The sequence below is a fragment of the Leptodactylus fuscus genome, chromosome 6 (genome assembly GCF_031893055.1).
Source record: "Leptodactylus fuscus isolate aLepFus1 chromosome 6, aLepFus1.hap2, whole genome shotgun sequence".
NCBI classification, from domain to species: Eukaryota; Metazoa; Chordata; class Amphibia; order Anura; family Leptodactylidae; genus Leptodactylus; species Leptodactylus fuscus.
The window spans coordinates 178,022,541-178,048,454 of NC_134270.1; the positions used below are offsets into that span (position 1 = coordinate 178,022,541).

General features: G+C 44.2%; 1 protein-coding gene across 1 annotated transcript; it reads right to left on the reverse strand.

Annotated features, from left to right (window-relative positions):
- Nucleotides 1–6,431: 6,431 nt before the first annotated feature.
- LOC142210180 (N-formyl peptide receptor 3-like) lies at nucleotides 6,432–24,665 on the reverse strand. Its single transcript, XM_075279206.1, has 3 exons — nucleotides 24,590–24,665; nucleotides 19,167–19,323; nucleotides 6,432–7,371 (listed from the first exon to the last, which is right to left on the reverse strand). Exons 1-3 carry the CDS (start codon nucleotides 24,663–24,665, stop codon nucleotides 6,432–6,434), a joined length of 1,173 nt encoding a protein of 390 aa, XP_075135307.1.
- Nucleotides 24,666–25,914: the final 1,249 nt, after the last annotated feature.

Here is a 25,914-nt window from a genome sequence, read left to right on the forward strand (position 1 = left end):
CCCACAAACAAGCAAGACCTGAAGGCTGCGGCTGTAAAGGCCTGGCAAAGCATTAAGAAGGAGGAAACCCAGCGTTTGGTGATGTCCATGGGTTCCAGACTTAAGGCAGTGATTGCCTCCAAAGGATTCGCAACAAAATATTGAAAATAAGAATATTTTGTTTGGGTTATGTTTATTTGTCCAATTACTTTTGAGCTCCTAAAATGTGGAGTGTTTGTAAAGAAATGTGTACAATTCCTACATTTTCTATCAGATATTTTTGTTCGAGCCTTCAAATTAAACGTTACAATCTGCACTTGAATTCTGTTGTAGAGGTTTCATTTCAAAACCAATGTGGTGGCATGCAGAGCCCAACTCGCGAAAATTGTGTCACTGTCCAAATATTTCTGGCCCTAACTGTATATACTCCCTTATCTTTCCTCTTGGCTGAAAATGTCCAAATATCACAAGCTAGGAACCTCTTATAAAACCAACGTGATCTTCTGATAAGATAACCCAAGAGGATATGTGTTATGGTCTGGGGATCTCTGACCATGGACCGGCCCCTGACTGATAACCTCTCAGCCAAGTGAAAGGGGAAACACAAAAGAAAAACAAGAGTATGAGCAGTTTGGAATATCTTGTGGGTGATTTTCGTGATCTCTGCCTTGCACACTAGAAGTAGCCGTGAGCTCGACTAACTAACCTGAGTGGGGGCGAACACAGCCAGAGAAATAACTCTCCTACAAGGGAAACAGAAAACCTGACTTGTTTCATATTTATGAAGGGGAGGAAAGCTACAGAAAAAGCCCCCACAGGTGTCTGAATGGACTGATAGTGAATATGAGGGAACACATAGTATAGAGGAGAAAATAAAGGTGAAACACAGAAATACTGACACTATGCAAAGGGATAGGACAAACAGAACTTAGTATCACACACAAAAACCCTACAAAAGTCCAAACATCCAAGCAATAAAAGACTAGGGTTCACTGCACCCGGAACACTATGCTTGGATCAAAAAGCTCAATACTTAGCCAATATCCAGATGGTATGAACAAGCAGCAAGGAAGGCTGAATGGGCCAGGACTCAGACACAGATGAGTAAGCAGTTTTAGGCAGAATGAAGGAAATTGAAGTTTAAGACCGGCATCAGACAGCATGCACAGCAGATATAAATAGCAAAGAGCCGGAGTAACCAGAGAGAGGATTGGAAGCAGCACTCAGCCTGTTATTAGTTCTCAGCACTGCAGAGGATTTAACTAGAGATGAGTGAACGCCGTTTGATCGAATATCAGGCCATTTGAGATATTTGATTCCAATCGAATACAAGGCCACAAAAGCAGTAAAAATTTGTATCCCCTCCCACCTTTCCTGGCGCTTTTTTTGCACCAATAACTGCGCAGGGCAGGTGGGACAGGAACTACGACAACATAGGAATTGGAAAAAAATTGGAAACACCCATTGGCTGCCGAAAACATGTGACCTCCCAATTCATGAGTAATGTCAGCCATCTTTGTCTTATTTTCGTTTTGGAGTGATAGGGAGAGCTTGTTCTCAGGGCGAAACAGTGATTCTAGCTTTAGTTAGGCAGGAAATAACAGATCTTTTCAGAGCTAAATATAAAATCAAACTGCAAATCATGCAGCAATGTAGCAGCAGGGGACGTGGACGTGGATATCCAGCTGGGTATCCAGTCCACAGTCCAAGATTGGAGAAAGGCTGCCAGCAGTGCCCTTCGTCAGTAGCAGCAGGGGACGTGTGCGAGGACGTGCAAGTGGATACCCAGCTGTATATCCACTCCACAGTCCAGGTACTGGAGAGGGGCTGTCAGCAGCAGCAGGGGACATGGGCAAGGACGTGGATATCCAGCTGGGTATCCACCCAGTAGTCCAGATACTGAAGAGGAGCTGCCAGCACCCAATTCACTCTTCCTCCTCCTCCTCCTACAACCCCAGCCCCTTCTCCGGTATGTAATAATAAAAAATAGAAAAAAAAAATCCTTTTTTATTACAATCAATTTTTCATGTATACCCCCCCCCCCCCCAAGGGCCTGAAATCTAATTTTTTAGCGCTCCCCAAGGGCCTGAAAATTAATGTTTTAGGGCCCACCCCCAAGGGCCAGAAATCTCATTTTTTAGGGGTCACCACAAGGGCCAAAAAATAAAACACTGCTGCTGCATGGCTCTACCCATTCCAAGGGCCAAAAAAACTGTATTTTAAAGGCTCCACTCACGCCAAGGGTCAAAAACTAAATCTCTGCTGTTTAAGGGCTCAACTCACCCAAAGAACCAACAAATCTCTGCTGGTGAAGGCTGAACTAAGTTAAAGGGCCTAAAACTCTGCAGGTAGAGGCTGAAGTCACCTGAAGGACCTCAATCTCTGCTGGGAGCTCATCTTAAAGGGGCTCTATCACTGGGAAAAGTCATTTTTATCTAAACACATGCTTGCATAGGCTTTAGAAAGTCTATTCCACACTTACCTTTAGTATGTAGATTGCTTCAGTGGTGTCTGAATAAGTCTGTTTTTATTCATATGCTAATGAGCCTCTAGCCAGCTCAGGAAGTTCCCAGCAGCCTCCTCTCTCCCATTATCTTCTATGTGTGTGAAGCAAACAGGAAGCGAGTCATTGGCAGCAGCAGGAGCCTCCCATAGGAAACAGCAGGGAGAGGTGTGCACCATCTATCGTGCACTAGTCTAATTAGCATATGAATATAAACGGACTTATTCAGAAACCACTGAGGCAATCTACATACAAAAGTTAGGTGTGAAATAGACTTTCTAAGGGCTATGCAAAGGTGTGATTAGTTAATAATGACTTTTCCTAGTGATAGAGCCCCTTTAAGGGCCTGGAACTTAATTTGGAAGGGCTCACGTTAAGGGCCATAAAAGTGAATTTTGGAAGGTCTTACCACATCTCTCACACACACACACACACACACACACACACACACACACACACACACACACACACAATGACAAGTCAGGGTGGGGACTGAAGGATTTCCCATTGTCTATTCCATCTGTGGTTGTCATGGGCAATGTTATTTAAAGGGGGGCTTGTTAATGTTTCTTTATCTTGGGGTTTGTGTCCATCCATTTGGGGAGTAAAGAAGGTTTCCAGGTATTTTCCCACTTTGATAGAGGTTGTATTGAGTGTGTAAAGTGTGTAGTTGTTAGGCTGTGATGTTGGGGTAATAGAGGGTCTTTGGTGTGTTAGATGCCCCCAGACATGCGCCCCCTGCTGTCCCAGTGTCATTCCAGAGGTGTTGGCATCATTTGCTGAGGTGTCATAGTGGACTTGGTGACTCTCCTGAGTCGTATGGTGGGATCCCCTGAAACGAAGCATTTTCTCCCATAGACTATAATGGGGTTCCATATTCTATTGATTAGTTGAATATTGAGAGGCTATTCAAAACGAATAATGAGCATCGAATATTTTACTGTTCGCTCATCTCTAGATTTAACCGATCGAGTATGAATATTTTGAATACCTACTCACTCACCTCTAATCATAGCCAGACACATACTTGAAACTAACTAAAGTGGTATCTATTTTGCTCTGTTTGCATCTGGGTGCCTAGGTTATAGTCCTGCTCACAGGTCAGCATGATGACTCCTGTCCATCTATATTCTCTTGTCTCACTCACATTGAATACTTAGTTTTGAACCCTGATAAGGGCTAGATATGTTTCTGTAGCCGAGTCTCTCTTATCCATCCAGAGTTAAGAGTAACGTTCACTGCAAGCAGCATCTCTGCTCAGCAATGAGCTGAAAACCTGGAATTGGAAGGGAGAGGAGACAGGAGGGCAAGTAAAATCCTGAGATGAAAGATACCCCTGTTACTAGGGGATGAACTGTAGCCTTTAAAGCTTTTATTAACATATTGCAATGTTGTTGAGAATTGATTTCATGATAAAATGTATTGGTTAACTAAACTGGAGATCATCTCAGTCTGGTCACATCTGTATTGAGAGAATAAAGACTGCTATTCCTCATGTACATGAAGTGGTTAATGAAAAGTGTGTTGAAAGATTATCTACAATGTACAATGTAATCTTTATAAACAATGAAATTTCAGTGTGGACAGCTAAATGAGACTGTACAAGTGATTCAGTGAAGAAGAAGAAAAATCTGGCTCCACTCCCAAGTTTCTTTTAAAACTTACCGTTTATTAGCACTGATTAGAATTTCATGGTGCATAGCAAGATGAAGCTGTTGCTACAGGTCTACATTCCTGGTGAGAAGGATGACCAGCTGACGCGTTTCGAGGTTGAAAACCTCTTAGTTGTAGCCTCCATTTAAAGAGGCTGGTTTGGCAGCCTGGTGCTCTAGCCTCAATTCTGTTTTGTGCATGTATGTGCAAACATTAGTTCAGGCAATAGCTGCCTTAGTTAGGTAGGGTTCCTAATGACCCTGTACTAATTGGTACAGATGTATTTTGTACAGTTAACTGCCTTTTATTCAGTTTAGTAGAAATTGCATATTCCAGGGGGAACTTCTACCTTGGTTAGTCTGCTACTGGTGGTGCTGCAACAACAGGTAGCTGTGGTGTGTGAGGTCCAGAAAGCTACTGGGAGCACACAGTCATTCTTTATGTTAGTCTTGCAGTGAAATAACTGCAAGACTTTAGTATTCATTTGCAGCTGCTCTGTCCTGGAGAGATTTTATCCATTTAGTTATTGTTTGTACCCAGATGTTGTAGCCCGGCAGTGATATTAACTGTCGGTCTTGGTCACACCAGGGTAGATCTGCGGCTCAGAGCCGAGTTGGGCTCTGCAGGGTATTATTATTATTATTATTATTATTATTATTATTATTTATTTATTTATTTTTAAATGTATCCTGCTATTCATAACAGTTAGTAGGAACACTAAGGAGAAACCTAGAGGTGGAAATTATGAGGGGATGCTAATACTAACAGGTCCAATTCCAGTACCATGCAGTTATCTGCCTTCTCTACTTCCTCCTCACTGAGCCACTTCCTGTTCCCAACTTCACCAGGGCAATACATTGTGTCCACTCCTCCTATGTAGTTTTACAGTTACTGAACATGGGCGAGCAAAGTGTAGAAATTATTTTATTTGTTATATAGGGTCCACCATGAGGAAATAAGAATAGCATATTGCATGGCCTTGTGATAGTATTAGCGCTCTTGGAGTTTTTCCTGTTTTGCTGCAAGTTTTAAGTGCATATGTATACATCTCATTTTCTATTAAAAAAAAGGCTTAATTCAATTAGTTATTGCATAATTTATTGGATAAGCCCCTCCCCCGAGTGCTATCAAAGTATCACTTGGTCTATAGCATGATGTAATGAGGAGCTCCAAAGATCCACAGTTGACATAGAAGGATTTATGGAAGAGATGCCAGACAGAGAGCCATTGCTTAGCCCAAATGCCTGGTCAGAATTTAACAAACTATGTCTACATCTAATCTGAAGTTGTTGGAGCAGTTTTTATTTGAATAATAGGCAGAAATCTCAATGTCTAGGTCTGAAAAACTTATAGGCTCACTTTTACAGATAGATAGATAGATAGATAGATAGATAGATAGATAGATAGATAGATAGATAGATAGATAGATAGATACACAGAATACTTGTTCTATTTCCTTATTTATTTGGTCATTAAAACAATATCCTCAAAATTATTTACCAAAATCTTTCTCTAATCATTATGTATTTCTCATAAGCTGCTTCTTACACAAATACGTAATGCGAACAATAATACATTTACAGTAGATAGATAGATAAGAAAGTCCATCAAACATTGCAGCACATGAAGAAATTTCAGGTGATACATTTTTTATATTGATGAAACCCTGATAGGATAATGAAGATACATAAAAGACTCTGCAGACCCTGATATCTAGAGATAATGAGATGGCTTTGCTGATTCTGTCCCAGTCTAAAAAGTAAAGCTGAAAAATGAAAAATATCAGATTATGAGGAATTTTTTTTTTATTATTATTATTATTATTCTAAATTTGTTATTCAAAGGACTCCAAAACTCCTCCCAAATCAAATATAGTTCTGTGTATGGAACTTTAATAAGAGCAGAAACATTCGTTTCTTTTGCAAATGAGCCTAGAAGAGCATCAGGGGGAGATGACTTGCCAGATTTAGCTACAAACAGCGGTAAGTGCTTCAGATCTCTTCTAGAATAGCAGTTCAACAAAACCCTGTAGCTATGGATGACATTTCTGTCTTTGCCTGTGTCACCGCTGTCTGTAGGCAAATCTCATAAATCAGACCCCGCCCCCTATGCATTTGCAGGCTGATTTGCATATCTGTACAAAGATGATGATCCCTGCTTTGCTTCATTGGTTTGTGGCCACATTGGCATGGTTCTCTTCCTAACAAAGATCCTATTAAATGAAATATCAGCTATCATTCCTTAGACTTCTGAAAGATTCTTTTAATATTTTATACATAGGTAAGAGGAATATAATTTACACATCTCTAGTGTGAGCAGGTCCAACATCTTCTGGTTCTTCACACAGGTCATCAGGAAGTTCACTTAATACTCCTTTAACCCTGGCGAGGATGGATCTCAGGAAACCTTGTCTAAAACCTTGGCCCATAAAAACATAAATGATTGGATTGAGGCAACTGTTAAGGACGGCCAGGATGATAAAAATAGTATTAGGTATATGGAAATCAAGGTTGAATTTATCAGACATTGCTACTGGCCAGATGTAATATGGAAACCAGCAGATGAAGAAACACAATATAACAGCGGTGATGATCCTGTAGGGTCTCTGAGATCTCTGGGGTCTCTTACTTTTTCTAATTTTGAAGAAAATAATCAAATAACTGGTCAAGATGATGAGAAAAGGGATCACAAACATTATAAGTAACCTGATCGGCCAAATGGTCTGCATTATTCCGTTAGGATTATAAGGTTCGTAATAGAATACACACCATTCATTTACATCAAGAACATATAATTGATATGGATAATATACTAATCCCGAGAGGAGCAAACTCAGCCCCCAGATGCCTCCTGCAGTGATCCTCACTAGTCTACGGGTCCTGTGGACTTTAGCCCAAAATGGCCACATGACGGATACACAGCGGTCAATACTCATGGCTGTCAGGAGAAGAATACTGGCGCTCATGTTTGCAGTGAACAGAATAATACTTATTTTGCAAAAAGTATACATGCTGCAATATTTCTGTTTGAAAAAGGAATCCCATTGTGCAATGCGAAGAGGAAGAGAAGCACAACATAAGAAGTCCGCTATGGCCAGGTGGAGGAACCACACGGCACTGATTGTCTTCATCCTGAATCCGGCAATCCAGATGACTAATCCATTACCGATAATCCCAAGGACAGAAATGATGCCCTGGAATATAATTGATATCTTCACTAGGAACTTGACGTATTCACTTAAAAGATATAATAAGACAGAAGTTAGACTCATGAAGAATTTATAGCTTCATAAATATTTACTATGTATACCAGAATATATAGGGTGAATGGGGGTAAAACCTAAAATTAAGTCACACTATGGTGCTAGGTCACCCCACAATACACTACCTTTAATGCTTTGATTTCATATTAGTAGCATCATTTGTTGAGATTCCTTTCTTATGTCTCATGTCTTTGTAAGTTATGTGAAGAGGAGAAACCTTGTGTTCAATTATACCTACATGGAAACCACTGGCATTTCTTTAGAAATAACAGCCATGCTGTGATTTCCAAAAAACACAACAGTTTTGGAAATCACAACATTTCTGTTGCAGGTATTTTTCTGCAAAGTGTGGCTGGGATTTCCTAGAATCTCATCCACTTTTGCAGAGACTGTAAAACATTGTGCTTTTCCAGGCTTTATAACTAATAATACTAAGGCTAAGGCCCCATGTTGCAGAAACACAGCTTCTTTTGTTGCAGATTTTGCTGCATTTTTTTTTAGCCAAACCTAGGAGTGGCTACAGAAGGAATGGGAAATATATAGGAAGTTCTTATACTCCTCCCTTCTGCTCAATCCACTCCTAGCTTTTGCTCAAAAAATGCAGCAAAATTTGCAACAAAAGAATCTGCATTTCCTCAGTGGGACCTCAAACCTAAGGCAGATTAAATGCAGCTTTTGTGTTGCAGACTAAAAATAAAAAAAAAAATAAATAAAAAAAATACACTGTCTTTCTGCAACTTGGGGCCTCAGCTCAGAATATTTTGCATAGAAATTTATGCCTTGGCGTAATTCTGAAGTACATTATAACATCTTTAGCCCCAACTCCTTCCAGCTTTAATTCAAGCTTTAGGGTAAGTTCACACAGGGAATACAGCCTCAAAATTCTGACCAAAAAGACGGCTCCCATTGAAATAAATGGGAGCCAGTCAAGTGTTTTTTTCCAGGAGCCGGCTTGTTCCAGCTGCTGGAAAAAGAAGGGAGGTACTCATTCTTCAGGCCGTTTCGCCTTACTATTCGGCCTGAAGACACTCCCTCCTCCCGACTAGGCCTATTCATTGGGGCTAATCCGGAGTGGAGTGCACGACTGGATGTTGGTACAGTGCCCAATACAGGCGGCCTCTGCCTCAGGAATTGGTCCAAAACACCCTGTGTGAACTTACCCTTATACTTTTCCATGATGGTTCGGTGCCTCAGTCGTTAGCACTGGGCTTAGTCTGTATGTTTCCCGTGTTCATATGGGTTTCCTTCTACACTCCAATATTGGCAGAAAACTTAGGTTGTGAGACCTATTTGGGACAGTGACTGATGATAACTACGTAAAGCGCCACGGAATATGATGATGCTATATAAGCAAGCAAAATAAAGAAATGCTGCCCACCGATTTCTGGACCACAGGTAGAAAAGTCTAAAGACCTGCCTCCTGTATTACAATTTGCATATAGCTGAGTGTTACGTTCGTGTCTATGCCCAGACCTTGAATCTGGACTTCAGACTGCACCGCTAAAGGGAACAGAGGAAGGAGACTACCACTGACGCTACGGCGGCTAGCTAGGTCCTGCCTGCGGGTGGTGGTCAGCTGTTCCCAAGCTAGCCTTGGCCCCGATAACTCCTGGTTCTCTAGCACGAAGACCTAGCAGACCGATGGGGCGAGAGCTACAAGAGAGTTAGGGGTTGGGGATACTAAGGTGGTCACCCCTGCAGAAACCAAGGTGCAGCTGCAGACACACCAAACAGGAAGGGATGTGCTGGACAACGGACACGCAGCACAACACAATACGTAACAAGAGAATGAGGAGAGGGACAGTGGAGAGGTGAGGAAAGGGTTAACACAGGACTGGGGCAAAACAAACTGGAACCCAAACCTCACAAATAACCAGATAGTGCCAGGCAACCAGAACTGAGGACAGGGCAGAGTAGAAGTGTGGAGGGGAAAACCAGATTCACACACAAGGCATCACTCACACCGCTTCCTAGTCAGTTGCAATTCTACCAAACAATCCTCCTCCCAGAGCCACGAGTTCTAGGTAGTAACCACGAAAACCAGCAACTAATGGAGCCAACCCTCTTCCTTATAAAGGCCCCAGGATAGTCCCATAGGATAATGACCCACACCTGAGGTTCGATCCAAAGAACCTTAGGTGTACTCAAAAGGCTGATACCAAATGCCCAAGCAGATGGCCCAATGGCAAGGAAACCACCACCACCACACCCCAGACCACTGCATCCAACCCCCCCCCCCAAAAAAAAAAAAAAAAAAAAAAAAAACAACTTTATAAAACAAAACAAGGTCTTGACACTGAGATCTTACTGCTTTGGATACAGTCACTGACACATTGTAACAAATAGGACAAATGTAGACTACTGGACTGTTTATATAGAGTTGACCAGACTGATATTTTTTAACAAACCCTTGGGCAATGTTCACATCTGTTTAGAGAGACTGTTAAAATGAGTCAAAAATTACCAGACAAAAAAAGTTTGACGGGTTCATTTACCGGTTTCAGTATATAAATATAGACTCCATATGGATATTATTATAATTAATGGGGTCTTTTGAGCACCATTGGTGTTCACTATCTTAGCAGTCCATGTGTCTGGTGTTCTGGTTGTCCAAACAACAGGACAAAGCAGCACAAATGTGAACAGTGTCAGCTGGGAGGAGTCTGTTGTTATGACCCGTCTTTGCAGTTTCAGCCTGTTAGGTTCAGGCACGGAGTGTTTATATGGCATTTGGCGCATGAATCATCTGACGAGCTGCAGGGGAATGTTCACACTGGGCATGCAATTTCTGTTGTAGCACTCATGTATGGATTACGCTGCATTGTGGGTCAGTGCTTAGTGCGTCTTTGCCTCAGAAGGGATTAAGTCTAGGGTTGAGTCGATCTTGAGATTTCAGGATCGATTTTAAAATCCGATTTCCGATAAATTTCCAGCCGATCGTGATCGTGAAATTTGCTCTATCACCAATCGGAATCCGATCTTTTCCGATCCCGATCGCTCAACCCTAGTCAATGCTTCTCTATGGGAAAAGTCACTTTTAGGGTTGAGCCAATCTTGAGATAACCTCCAACCTCGATCCCGCTGGAAAAGATCCCGATCGCTCAAACCTAATTAACTCCTCTGCAGTGCTGAGAACACATTACAGGCTGTGGGGGGTTCTGAGCGCTGCTTCCAATCCCCTCTCTGGTTACTTCTGCTCTTGACTATTTCATTCCCCTTTGCATGCTGTCAGTTGCCAGTCTTATACAGCTTGAAACTGCTTTATTCACCTGTGCCTGAGTCCTGACTCATTCAGCTTACCTTGCTTCCTGTTCATAGTGTTAAGACTGTGCAGCAGGTGCGGCCATGATATCAGAGTCACAGCCTGTTCCACTATGTCGGCTCAGTCCAGCATGCATGGGGTTAATTCCCTTGAATCTGATAGGTGTGGCTGGTCTGCTGACTGACAGTGGTGTCAGCCTATTAGCATCTTGCTTGAGCACCTGGGTGGGCTGATCCGTCCCGCCTTCCCTCCATTTAAGGAGGCTATTTTGGTCTATGCTCTAGCCTTAACTCAAATACCACAGGCTGCACAGCAGTACAGGACTTAGTTTGGCAGTAAGCTGCCTTACCTAGGAAGGGCTTTAGCTGGAATTGCCCAGGGAATTCCCATGTAGCTAGCCTCTAATCTTTACTTTTACATGTGCTGCGGCTGTGTGTTGGCTCAACACTGGTATATGCTTCACAGCCTGACAGTTAATTTAGGCAAGCTGTTACCTGTGGTACTCCACAGCAGGGGGCTGTGGTGTGGGTGCGGCTCAGTAAGCTGATGAGAGCACACGGTCATTGATGTTGTGCTGTCTTGTGGTGAAGTAACCACTAAGACTTTTGTATTCATTTAGCGGCTGCTTGGTCCTGCAGTGCCAGCTTCTCTGAGAAGTTATCAGAGAAGCACTTTAGTTGGTGGTGTAGCCCGGCAGTGAAGTCAACTGTCAGGCTTTGTTCATAACTGGATGCCCTGCATTTCAGAGCCCAGTGGGCTCTGCAGGATATATTTATTATTTAGTTTATTTTATATCCTGTCAACCGTAACGCATACCATCTGGATTTTTGATAAGTATTGAGCTCATATTTCCAAGCAGTTGTTCCGGGTGCAGTGAACCCTAGTCCTTTTACTGCTTGGAAGTTTGAACTTTTGTAGGTTTTTCTGATGCTTGATTCTAAGTTCTGTTTATCCTATCACTTTGCATTGTGTTAATTTTCTGTATTTCAAGTTCATTGTCTCCTCTATACTTTGTGTTCACTATCAGTCCAGCCGGACACCTGTGGGGGGGCTTTTTTTATATAACCTACCTCTCCTTCTGAAATATGAAACAAGACCGTTTTTTCTGTATCTCTTGTAGTGGAGTCATTTCTCTGGCTGTGTTCACACCCACTCAGGTCAGTTGATCGAGCTCACAGCTACTTCTAGGGTACAAGGCTGTGATTGGGAGTAACACACACAAGATATTCCAAACTGCTCATTACACCAGTTTTTGTGGGGGTTTTTGTTGTGTGTTTTTTCCTTACATTTGACTGAAGTTATCAGTCAGGGGCCAGTCCATAGTCAGAGATCCCCAGATCATAAGTAGAGATGAGCGAACAGTAAAATATTCGATATTTGTTATTCGTTTAGAATAGCCGTTCAATATTGGACTATTCAAACGAATATCAAACCCCATTATACTCTACGGGGAAAAATGCTTCGTTTCAGGGGATCCCACCATTCGACTCAGGAGGGTCACCAAGTCCACTATGACACCCCAGGAAATGATGCCAACACCTCTGGAATGACACTGGGACAGCAGGGGAAGCATGTCTGGGGGCATCTAACACACCAAAGACCCTCTATTACCCCAACATCACAGCCTAACAACTACACACTTTCCACACAAAAAAAAAACACTATGAAAGTGGCAAAATACCTGGAAACCTTATTTACTCCCCAAATGGATGGACACAAACCCCAATTTAAGCTAAACAAACATTAAAAAGCACCTCTTTAAATCACGTTGCCCATGACAACCACAGATGGAATAGACAATGGGAAATCCAACAGTCCCCACCCTGACCTGTCATTGTGTGTGTGTGTGTGTGTGTGTGTGTGTGTGTGTGTGTGTGTGTGTGTGTGTGTGTGAGTGATGTGGTAAGACCTTCCAAAATTCACTTATGGCCTTTAACGTGAGTCCTTCCAAATTAAATTACAGGCCCTTAAGCTGAGCTACCAGCAGAGATTGAGGCCCTTCAGGTGACTTCAGCCTTGCACCAGCAGAGTGTTAGCCCCTTTAAGACTCTTTGCCCCTAAAACGGTAGTTCCAGAACCATCACTCTCATTGTGTTGGATTGATGCAGTGGATTGGACTGAGGACCCAGACATTGGCCTTGATTGTGATTGTGAAATTGATAACTTTTTGGCATCAAGTCCTGGGGTAACTTTTATTTAGAGGACCGCAAAGGTGGAGAATTGGCTGAAACCACTACTAGCGGTAATGGTCCTCTAATATTGGACTCTACATTACCTCTACAGGGTTCTGATCAGGTGTTAATAGTCCAAACAACATGCTCCAGTACTTTAGCTGTAGATCAGAAACCACTTTCCCTTCCAACACCAGATGTAACCAAGCTTCACCATCATCAATCATCATCATCCTGCTGAGATGGAGCCACTAAAGGAAACCTTGCCTTCCATAGCATGTCCTGGAGCTGCGACTGAGCCAAATCTAAACACAGAGTCCTTTGGAACTGAACAAAATGCAAAGTGTCAAAAGACTTTAGAGACTGTTGAAAGTAATGGGATCCAGAATAAGGAGTTCATCACAAGGCTGACAGACCCGACTCCAAATGCTGCAGCACAAGCAACCAGCAGTCAGACTAAGATGGTCTCTTCTTCAAGCAAGACAAGATTCTTTGGAACCAGAACAGGAAAACCCAGTGATTGCCATTGCAGCAAAAGTGTGAGCACCCCTGGCCTAGGCCATTTGTCAGAGCAGTTCATTCAGAGATTGAATTGGAGAAAAATAAGGACATTTACTGTGATCGAGTCTTCATGCATATTAGTGGGCAAGGACAACCTAACGTACAAGATCCTCATGCTGAGCTGCCTCATTACCGAACATGATCAACCAGGATAATCAGGGCTGGAAACAGCCATCACATCTTACCGAAAGGAATCATCCTCGGTTTGGAAAGAAGCCATCTAAACATTGCACCTTTAATTGAGTTGAGCATTGCACCAGCAGAATATTAGGCCCTTTGGGTGAGTTGAGCTTTTAACCAGCAGAGATTTAGTTTTTGGCCCTTTGGGTGAGTTGAGTCATGCACCAGCAGCGTTTTTGGCCGTTGGGGTTAGTTGAGCCTTGCACCAGCATGTGTTCCGTAACATCAGGCGGGCCCTAAGTTCTGCGCTTTGCACAAAGTTCCACTTGACCACCAATCACGGCACACTGGCTGAATGTAGATGAGGCTGGGACCGGGTCGCAAACTGTGGCAGCCGGCTTTGCCTTGTCTCCCTGCCCAATATTCCTGGCAGGAGTGCTGAAACACCACCCTCCTCCTCCTCCTCCGCCGTTGAATCAACCCCAACTACTGGCATGGGGAGACGTCAGCAGGCCGCGATGAAGCTCATCAGCTTGGGGGACAGACAACACACTGCCTCCGAGGTCAGGGATGCCATCCTAGCTGAGATGGCAATGTGTTTTTCCCTGCTGCACCTGGGCCCAGGCATTTTTGTCATGTGTGATAACGGCAGGAACCTGGTAGTGGCTCTGGAGCGTGCCAGCCTCCAACACGTTTCATGCTTGGCCCACGTCTAACTTAGTGGTGCAATATTTTTTGAAACCATACCCAATGTACACGAGCTACTGGTGAAAGTGCGGCGCTTGTGTGCCCACTTTTGCAAGTGTACAGGAGCCGCTACTAGCCTCAAAACACTCCAGCAACGCCTCCATCTGCCCGAACACCGGCTATTGTGCTACATCCCCACACACTGAAACCCTAGATACCATATGTTGAGCAGGGTGTGTGAGCTGCAGAGACCTTTGATGGAGTTCCATCTCCAAAACCCAAGGGTTCATCAAAGTCAGCTCCCTCAGATTTTGCACCATGAGTTTCCATGGGTGGCAGACTTATGTGAAATCCTATCCCATCCTTTCCACTGGAAACAAAACATTAGCATGCGCTCATCACAATTCCAGATATGGCAGCTGCGTTAATCAGGGTGCAGGGTACAACGCAGACCAGGCCCGAGCTGTGGTTATGTGTGGTTTGCAATAAGGGAACAGTGAGGATTTGGAAGAGGAGTTGGAAGCCACCAACCCGACATTGACAGGGGTGATATCTAGCGGGGAAAGCAGTGTAGATGTGGAGGCAAGGTAAGCAACAAAAAAGGTGGCTACAAGCAGAGGCATGATGTCTAGGGGCGAAAGCAGTGTAGATGTGGAAACAAGCTAAGCAGCAAAAATGGTGGCTACAGGCAAAAGCATGTCAAGAGGCAGCAAGGCCACTCATGCAAAACTCTACCCTGTTGCAAGACTTATTCCTAGGTCTGGGACACATTAATGGCACCCCTTGGCCAAATTACCGCCACTGAGGGGCCTAGTGTCACCAGGAGGGACAAGTATAGGTGCATGTTGCGGGAGTACCTGGGCAACCCCAGTCCTATCCTCTCCGATCCCTCTGCGCCCTACATTTAGTGGGTCTCCAAGTTGGATTTCTGGCTGGAACTTGCGTTCTACACATTGTCTTCAGCGCAGCCGGTGGCATCATCACGGATAAGCATAGCCAGCTGCCAGTGCTGACCGGCTGATGAAAATGTGCAGCCACTGCATAAACCCATCATTTTCATTTCCAGCAGTGTCAAGCACCCTGACATGAAGTTAGATGTGTGTGCTCACCCTCTACAATTCTTCCTCCTCCTCATTCTCCTCCATCTGAGTTGCACAATTCTGCTCTGACTAGCTTCAATTCACACTAAAGCCCCCAAACTCTTCTGGTTAGAGGCTCAATCCACCCTGATTCCCCCAACTGTGCTGGTTAGAAGCTCATTATAAGTCATGCCAAGCAACACACTGGCACACATGGCTGACTTCATGTTAGGTTGCTTTTCAAGAGACACTGAGGTGCCTAGTGTCACCAGTTACATGACAAATTTAGTGTGGTTTGCACACTTTACAAAGTCTAAACTGAGTAGGGGCTCTGAAAAGAGCAACTTCACCACCTTTTGCGTGCGCTGTCATTTGGAAGGCAAGCTCTGGGCTCAGTGGGAGAGAGCAAATGCAGGACAATCGTCACCTGGCGTTGCCGACACTGCCTCTTCAACTGTTTACACCAGCCTGGACACCTACACATCTATCTCTGACACATTTGGGAGTTCATTTGGGCGCCTCTTGATGAAGCCATCCAGGCGAAACGCGCGTCAGGCGGTCATACTTTGATCTCACTGGTAGTGTGCAGCGGCTTTTCCCCCATCCTTGGTGACCGTTTATATTTGTGTTTCAACATGACTGTAGGTATGTACTGTTTATTTATATTTATATATGATTTTCTTGTTCTGACATGTTTATATATATTTGATCGGTACCTTCCCCTTGGATATATGTTTGGTATCACCGGGGGACTTCCCTCTGCCCATCTCACCAGTGAGAGGATTCAGTATAGTCTGCTACTTTGTGGTAGATTGTCTTCTGTTGTCTCCCCATGTATTTTGTATTGTTTATCTGTGAATTAATAAATATTTTTCTATTTTTATAAGTATTTTTGTTTCTGTCTCGAGTTGTTTTGGTTTAAGTATCTATTTGGTTTTGAGACTATGTATGTTATTTAATTTGAGGTGTTTTTTGTATTGACATTTGGGAGTTCACCCTCATCTGCCATTTTGGCCTGCACCATCATGTGCCTCTTCCCAGCCACTCCCTATCTCCCAGGTGTTTCATGGCAGGCAGAAGTACAGTGCAAGCCACCCACATGCCCAAGCCTTTAACGGCCTCATCTAAAAAATGCTGGCCCTGGAGATGTTGGCGTTTATGCTTCTGGATACCCAGGCCTTCCATCAGCAGATGGCAGCTGGGGCACCTCCCTATGCTGGGCATAGCCGTTACTACTTCTCTTGGTGTGCTGTCCCTGCCTTGCACCTGCATGTGTCCCATAAAATCAGTCGGGCCCAGAGCTCCGTGCTTTGCTGCAAGGTCCACTTGACCACCGAAACATGGACAAGTGCCTGTGGTCAGGGATGCTGCTTATCTGTAATGACAGGCCTGGTGAATGTAGTGGAGTCTGGGCCCTGGGTGCAAACTGGGGTGGCCTATCTCCTCTTCCAGCCCAAAATTCATGGCAGGAGTTATCTGAAAGCCTACTGCGCTGCAACCTCCACCCCAGCTGCAAGCGGCAAACGCTGTAACACTGGTGTGGGGAGACGTCAGCAGGCGGTGCTGAAGCTCATCAGCTTGGGGGACAGACAGCACAGTGCCTCCGAGGTCAGGGATGCCATCCTGGCTGAGATGGCAATGTGTTTTTCCCTGCTGCACCTGGGGCCTGGCATTTTTGCGTATGTGATAATGGCCGGAACCTGGTAGCAGATCTGGAGCTTTCAACTTGGTGCAATGTTTCTTTGAAACCTACACCATTATGTCTGATATACAGGTCAAAGTGTGTCCATTTCCATAAGTGAGAACCTCTGCTAGGCAGAAAACATTTAGAGCACACTCCTCTCATCTTTGCACCGTTGGCTGGCGGAGGAAGACGAGGGGAATGGAGTGGCATCTGATGTCCCTGTCCCACACGAGGCTAGAGGGTGCACTTCAGTGCATTCCATTGCTTCACCCTGAAGGGGTGTGGAATATGGAGGAAATGGAGAGTGACCCTTACAGTTGGGGCAGCAAAGTCATGCCAAGTAACACACTGACACACATGGCTGACTTCATGTTGGGTTGCTTTTCAGGAGACAAAGGCATAGTTCACATCATGGAGAGCAAAATACTGGATTGAACAAAAAATTGGATTGAGCTGATATAGTGTGACTGAATTTCTGTGTCTCCCACTTAGCTTTAGGGGGTAGACCCTTAAAAATTGGATTGAACTGATATAGCCTGACAATTTCTGGGTCTCCTACTCAGGTTTTGGGGTTACACACTGTGAACAACTGGATTGAGCGGACATATCCTGCCTGAAATTCTGTCTCTCCCACCTAGGTTTTGGGGGTACACACCCTGGATATCTGGATTGAGCAGACATAGCCTGACTGAATTTCTGTCTCTCCCACCTAGGTTTTGGGGTTACTCACTGTGAACAACTGGATTGAGCGGACATAACCTGACTGAATTTCAGTGTCCCCCACCTAGGTTTTGGGGGTACACACCCTGGATATCTGGATTGAGCATACATAGCCTGACCTAATTGCTCTGTATCCTTGTTTTGGGGTTACACAGCCTGAAAAGCTGCATTGCACGTATATAGCAAAAAATAACTGCAGTGGATTGATGCTATTTTTCAGGACACCTCAAAATTCAAGGTTTTTGTCAGCTAAATAGGACCTTGTCACTGCTGTGGATTGCTGCTATTTTTCAGGACACCCCAAAATTAAAGGCTTTTTAAAGCTATATATGAACTTGTAACTGCTGTGGATTGCTGCTATTTTTAAAGAAACCCCAAAATGAAAGGCTTTTTCCAGCTATATATGAACTTGTAACTGCTGTGGATTGCTGCTATTTTTCAGTACCCCCCAAAATTAAAGACTTTTTTCAGCTCTATATGATGTCACTGCTGTGTATTCCAGCTATTCTGTGTGCGGCAGCCAACAATGAAAGCTGTTTCTCCGCTATATATGAACTTGTATCTGTTGTGTATCCCTGTTTTCCACCGTTCGGGGAAAGCTGGACTGATGTCCCTACAGTGTATAGCTCTGAGAAGAGCTGTTGGTTTTCTTCTTTAGTTCTTGCCTGCCTATCTGAAGCTAATCGCTATCTAGCCCTCAGCAGATGTCTTTCTCTCCCTATCTCTGACCGCAAAAATGGCGAATAGGACAGCGGTCGTTCTTATAAATGGGAGGTCACATGTTTTCGGCAGCCAATGGGTTTTTTAAATTTTTTTCACTGCCTCCGTTGTCGTAGTTCCTGTCCCACCTCCTCTGTACAGTTATTGGTGCAAAAAACGCGCCAGGGAAGGTGGGAGGGGATACTGCGTATGCGGCCTGGTATTCGATTGAGAACGAATACATCGAACGCCCTGATATTCGATCAAATACCTATTCGATCGAACGGTGTTCGCTCATCTCTAATCATAAGATCTGTCATTCTCTGGATATAAATAATAGACATCCCATTCACTTAAAGAGGAAATCTTAAAATTATAAATGAATTGAAATACCAAATATATGACAAATGTTATTCCACTATGTATGATTGGGGCTACATACACTATGTATGATTGCTTCATATACACTATAATATAATTCTATAATATAATATAATTCATGTTCCTGCAGCGCCCCCACAGGAGACATGAAGCATTACACCATTCCCCTGGCTTACAATAAGGTACCTCCAATTATGTGAAGATTCACATAATATTGATGGTGACATAGGGCTACAGCGCTGAGATTTTTCCGCTTCAAATATAATCAAATCTGAGATGGAGGCTCCGGTGTAGATGTGAACAGAGCCCAACCATTATATAACAGAAGCCAGGATCTATACAAATAATAAACAAAAGGAGTAACTACATGAGGAAAGTATAAAAGAAGGAGAAATAGAAACTTACTCCAGGTCAGAAAAGGTTTGTTCTGCACAGTCATCTTGGAACCCATCTTGGTTATATAGGGCATACTCTACGTTGTGGTTATACAAGGACCAGTCATGTATGGTTCGGTTATAAAAGGTCCAGTTATATCCAGCATGATGCATTTTATCTTTTGTACCTAAGAATGAATAAAAATAATAATTGATAAATCAGTTAAAATATTATTAATTTAATCCTAATAAAAGGACTTTATTAGCGGAAAGTGTTTGTTTTGGGCCTTTTCCTTAATCCTTGCTTGAGAAAGGTCTTTTTATGCTTGAATTGTTCCACTTTGGGCTAATAAGTCTTGTTTGGAGATGAACAAACCCCATTTAGTGAATATTTGCAGTTCACTCATCAGTTTCTTCTTGCACTATTACTATACTACAGTAAAAGGAAAATGTTTGTTCTCGTACCGTGTTAGCCAGTGGGTAGGAAATATAAAAAAACAAAAAACTAGTCTCAGGTCAGTGATTTCTGTAAGATGCCATAAAACCATGCAATAGATTAAGCCCCTTCTTCAGTGTTTGAAGCAGAGTGATTTCTGTAATATGCTTCAAACCCTGGAGAAGGGGCTTAACCTGTCATATGGTTTTATGGCATCTTACAGAAATCACTGACCTGAGACCCTGAGAACTGATAAGAACCTGTAAGTGTTTACATTATCTCTACCAATTACTAATAAACCTCTACCCCCCTTCCCCTTGGAATTCTCTCCCTATGTGTCCTTTTTATATATAAATACGCATCCTTCAGAAATGGTTTTTAAACTTACTTGAGAAAGGAGCCGAGTGTTCCGAAACATTGTAATCTGTCATCATTATTAGTTAGCCATTAAAAAGGTATCAACTAGAGATGAGCGAACAGTGTTCTATCGAACACATGTTCGATTGGATATTAGGCTGTTCGCAATGTTCTAATCGAATCGAACACCTCGTGGTAAAGTGCGCGATAACTCGATTCCCCTCCCACCTTCCCTGGCGCCTTTTTTGCACAAATAACAGCACAGGGTAGGTGGGACAGGAAGTACGACAACAGGGACATTGAAAAAAAAATACTAAAATCCCATTGGCTGCCGAAAACATGTGACCTCTGATTTAGAAGAACAGCGCCGCCCAGGTTTGCGTCATTCTGAGCTTGCAATTCACCGGGGACGGAGGTTTCCATCCATTTAGCTAGGGCTTAGATTCTGGGTAGGCAGGGACAGGCTAGGATAGGAAGGAGAAGACAACCAACAGCTCTTTTAAGAGCTAAATTCCAGGGAGAAGCTTGTCAGTGTAACGTGGCACTGACGGGCTCAATCGCCGCAACCCAGCTTTCCACAGTGTTGAGGATCCTGAATGGAATACACTGACAGTGTATTCCTATATACCCTATATACCTCCGATCCACGTTACAACGATGTGCCCCCCCCCCACTTCCACCCCAGAAACTAACTTGAATACACTGTAATTCCCCTAACAATAGAATTGTTACATACACCCTCAATTCTTGCTACTGCCATATAGTGCCAGGGTCTGACTGGGAATTCAAACAATATATTGGGGCTACATGAAGTTTAATGATGACAAATGTAAAGTAATGCACTTTTGTCGATGTAATAAAATGTATGACTATGTACTAAATAGTAAATTACTGGGTAAGACTGTTAATGAAAAAGACTTAGGAATTTTGGTGGACAGCAAGCTTACCTTTAGTAACCAGTGTCAGGCAGCTGCTGCCAAGGCAAATAAAATTATGGGATCCATCAAAAGAGGTCTAGATTCTCATGACAAGGACATAGTTATTCCTCTATACAAATCACTGGTACGGCCACACTTAGAATATTGTGCACAATTTTGGGCCCCGATATACAAGAAAGACATACGTGAACTTGAAAAAGTGCAAAGACGGGCAACCAAAATGATTAGGGGAATGGGTGGACTGGAGTACAACGATAGATTAACAAACTTGGGGTTATTCAGTTTAGAGAAAAGACGTCTACGGGGAGATCTAATAACAATATACAAATACATGAAGGGACAATACAAAGAACTTTCTAAGGATATTTTTACTCCTAGGCCAGAGGACATCCTCTGCGTCTGGAGGAGAGAAGGTTTCACCATAAACATAGACGGGGATTCTTCACAGTAAGAACAATGAGGCTCTGGAACTCTCTGCCCCAGGAAGTGGTGATGGCGGATTCACTGAACAAGTTCAAAGAGGGCCTGGATGCCTTTCTTGAAGAGAAAAATATAATGGGTTATGGTCTCTAGATTTTAAGGACACGTTGATGCAAGGTTTTATACTGACTGCCAGACTTGGAGTCGGGAAGGATTTTTACCCCCTGAAATAGGCTAATTGGCACGAGCCTCATGGGGTTTTTTGCCTTCCCCTGGATCAACACTCTAGGGGATTGTAGGGTTATAGGTTGGACTTGATGGACTAATTTCTTTATCCAATCTCATCTACTATGTAACTATGTAACTACATACACCCTCAATTCTTGCTATTGGCATATAGTGCCAGGGTCTGACTGGGAATTCAAAGAATATATTGGGGCTACATACACCCTCAATTCTTGCTATTGGCATATAGTGCCAGGGTCTGACTGGGAATTCAAAGAATATATTGGGGCTACATACACCCTCAATTCTTGCTATTGGCATATAGTGCCAGGGTCTGACTGGGAATTCAAAGAATATATTGGGGCTACATACACCCTCAATTCTTGCTACTGCCATATAATGCCAGGGTATGACTGGGAATTCAAAGAATATATTGGGGCTACATACACCCTCAATTCTTGCTATTGGCATATAGTGCTAGGGTCTGACTGGGAATTCAAAGACTATATTGGGGCTAAATATACACTCTCAATTCTTGCTACTGCCATATAGTGCCAGTTTCTGACTGGTAATTGCCCAAATAATTTGGGGATACATTCACCCTATGTCTCAGGCTCTTGCCATATTCACTCAGGTTTTCAGTGCTGCACCAGCTCGTTCCCAGACAGCTCAGCCCAAAAAACCCATTACCTATATAGAGGATTTTGACAATGAAGACAACATGTTCTAAATCTAATCTGTCTGCACCTTCTCCTTAATTAAAATGAAGGCAGCTATTAACTTTCAAATTAAACTGCAAAAAGAAAGATCTTATCAGCTTGTCTCATGACATGCTCCTAAAAAGTGTCATTTGTGTATCTTAATGTAAATATAGTTGTAAGCTTGTTGGGTTTTAGGCACTGCCAAGTTATTTATTACCACCCGCTCCCTTATAATGACGCCAAAGTCACTGTGGGTGTTCAAAGCTCACAGCTTTTGTTGACATTTGTCTTGCTCTCTGTTGGTACCAGCTGTCTTTTTGGATACTGTAAAGTTATGTTGACTTTCTTAACAGCTATAGAAGCTTTAGCCAGGTTGTGATGGTGTGTAACCCCAACAACACTAAGTGGAATACACATTAATAGTCAGTCTATGTACACTAAACGCATCACTTTAGCATTTTTTTCCCTCTCCCCTAATATAACATAGGAACAGACATTAGACCTATACCGGGGTTCGAGGCTTGCAAAAATCCAGTATTATTTGCTCTCCATGATGTGAAGTATGCGTTAGACTCTTGAAAGGCAATCAGACATCAAGTTAGCCATGTGTGCCAGTGTGTTACTGGGCATGCCTTTGCTGGCCCCAACTGTAAGGGTCACTCTCCATTTCCTCCATTTTCCACTCCCCTTCACACCATCTGTGGTGAAGCAATGGGATGCCAAAACATTGGCATCTCAGCCAGGATGGCATCCCTGACCTCGGAGGCACTGTGCTGTCTGTCCCCCAAGCTGATGAGCTTAAGCACATCCTGCTGACATCTCCCCACGCCAGTGTTTTAGCGTTTGCCGCTAGTAGCTAGGGTGGAGGTTGCAGCGTAGTAGGGTTTCAGTCTACTCCTGCCATGAATTTTGGCGTGGGAGAGGAGATAGGCCACCCCAGTTTGCACCCCGGTCCCAAACTTCACTACATTCACCCTGCCTGTCATTAAAGATAAGCAGCATCCCTGACCACAGGCGCTTGTCCATGTGTCGGTGGTCAAGTGGACCTTGCAGCTGTTATGGTTCTGGGTATATATATATATATATATATATATATATATATATATATATATAAATAATATTTTTAAAACCGCAGAACCTCTTGGGCTGCAAAGGCACTGCAGCGAGGTCCACAGGCCCTATGGGCGGCTGTATGTCCGTATGCGACAGTACGGCGGTACAGCACAGTATGAACTGGGAGCAACACACGTTCACCAGTTAACTCACTGAGTGACGGACAGTGCAGCTCCCAATGTGAACAGGCTGAAAGCAAATACAAGACAGCTGCCCAGGGTTAACACTCACCCTAGGTCAGCGACAAACATAATCCCCGGTAATAGCTAGGGGTGCTCCCGCACACAGCTAGGAGGAGGCAAACACCTAGGACCCTGTAGTAGCTAGGAGAGCTCCTGCACACCGCTAGGAGCTTCCAATGATGTTAGGCAAGGCGAGCACGGCTATCTGGGGAACTACACCTGCTGCAGCTCCACAGGCCGGAACAATGTCTATTGCTCCAGGCCTTGGTGTAGAGCTGTCAGTCATTCAGGGTTTACTGGTCTATCTAGTAGCACCCTATACTGCAACCTGCCTGAACACTGGAGACTCTCCCTGGGACTACAGTCATTAGGTCTGGTAACTTTCAGATAAAGTGTGAGCGCCGGGCGGGCGTCGACTCACTCCTTTTAAAGGAAAGTCCCCGCCCAATAAGGGCGGTGGCCATGACCTCACCGCTCATGCTCAGTCAGAGAGAACTGGCACTTAGGCTGTGAGCGACTCCAAAAAGTCCGAGCATGCTCAGTCGGAGAAAACTGAGTCTTAGTCTCTAGAGACTTCACCGCACGCCGCCGGGAACGAGGGTTGGATTGGCCCGTAGGTGGCGCTGTGCGCCGGAAGGCAAATCTGCGGGACCCCATTCTAACAGCAGCAAAGCGCGGAGCTCTGTGCCCGACTGATGTTATGGGACACATGCAGGTGCAAGGCGTGGACAGCACACCACGAGAAGTAGTAACGGCTAGGCCCAGCATAGGGAGTATCTAGAAGCCTAAACGCCAACATCTAAAGGGCCAGAAGTTTTTCGATGAGGCTGTTAAAGGCTTGGGCATGGGGGTGGGTTGTGCTGTACTTCTGCCTGAAATGAAAAGCCTGGGAGATGTGGAGTGGCTTGGAAGAGGCGCATGATGGTGCAGGCCAATACGGCGCATGAGGGTGAACTCCCTAATGTGTCAGAGACAGATGTGTAGGTGTCCTTGCATCATATCCTTGCACCATACTTGGCTTTGGACTTTAATTTTGTGCCAAAAAGTGGTTAAGACAGCGCTCCCTCAGCTAATACCGTTACACTGTCCATTGACAACTCCAGCACTGAAGTTACCATGCATGTAAGTGGTACACATTTTTGCCATGCATTTAGCCATGCTAGATGCTATGGTCACTTAATACAGCTCCAGGGTTCTCTTACAGCACATTGCCAAGGGAACTCATATGTGTTTTTCAGCACTGAGGCCACATCCTCTGAGATCCCAAGGGAACTTGACAGGAGTTGTGTATTGCCGAAAAAGTTATGAGAAAATAAGTGTAGGGCACAGAGGGATCGGAGAGGACAGAGCTGGGGTCGGCCAGGTACTCCCACAACATGCGCCTATACTTGTCCCTCCTGGTGACACTAGACCCCTCAGTGGCGGTAATTTGGCCGGGGAGGGGCATTAACGTGTCCCTCCTGGTGACAGTAGGCCCCTTAGTGGCGGTAAATTGTCCAGGGGGGCCATTAACGTGTCCCACACCTAGGAATAAGTCTTCCAACAGGCTAGAGTTTTGCAAACCTTTGCCTCTACCCACTGTTTTTGCTGCTTAGCTTCCCTCCACATCTACACTGCTTTCGCCCCTACACATCACCCAAGTTTATGCCTCTGCTTCTACCCAGTATTTTGGTTAATTTAGCTTCCCTCCACATCTACACTGCTTTAGCCCCTAGACATCACTCCTGTCTATGTGGGGCCGGTGGCCTCGTCATCCACCAACTCCTCTTCCAATTGCGCACTGTCCCCTTACTGCAAACCACACATAACCACAGCTTGCCCTGATGGCAACTGTGTCTCATCATCCTCACTGAGGTCCAGAAATGTTGGTGGCGGGTCCACAACCCCAAAATTGGAAGGAAATGGCGGATGCTGCAGTATTTCTAACACCTGTTCCTGGTGCTCGGGCCTGGTCTGTGTTGTACCCTGTACCCTGCTTAACGCAGCTGCCATATCCGGAGTTGTAATGAGCGCATGCTAATGTTTCGTGTCCTGTGCAATGGATGGGATGGGATTTCACATAAGTCTGCCACTCATGGCCACTCACCCGAGGGTTTTGGAGTTGGAACTCCATCAAAGGTCTGTGCTGCTCACACACTCTGCTCAACATATGATATGTTTAGTTCCAGCAGTGTGGAGACGTCGCACAACAGCCGTTGTTCGGGCAGATACAGGTGTCGTAGGAGTGCATAGAGGCTAGCGGCGGCAACTGTAGACTTTCAAAACTATCCGCACAAGCGCTGCACTTTCACCAGTAGCTCAGGAACATTGGGGTACTTTTTTAAAAAGCTTAGCAGCACTGAGTTAAAAACGTGGCCAAGGCATGGAACATGTTGCGGACTGCCAAGCTACAGAGCCGATCCCAGGT

Coding starts and splice junctions, on each gene's coding strand:
- LOC142210180 (XM_075279206.1), bottom strand. CDS start 24,665: ATGGCTAAATGCATGGCAAAAATGTGTACCACTTACATGCATGGTAAC. Junction 19,324..24,589: donor TGGAGTTGTCAATGGACAGT/GTAACGGTATTA, acceptor ATTCATTCTTAG/GTACAAAAGATAAAATGCAT. Junction 7,372..19,166: donor CAAACCTTTTCTGACCTGGA/GTAAGTTTCTAT, acceptor ATATCTTTTAAG/TGAATACGTCAAGTTCCTAG.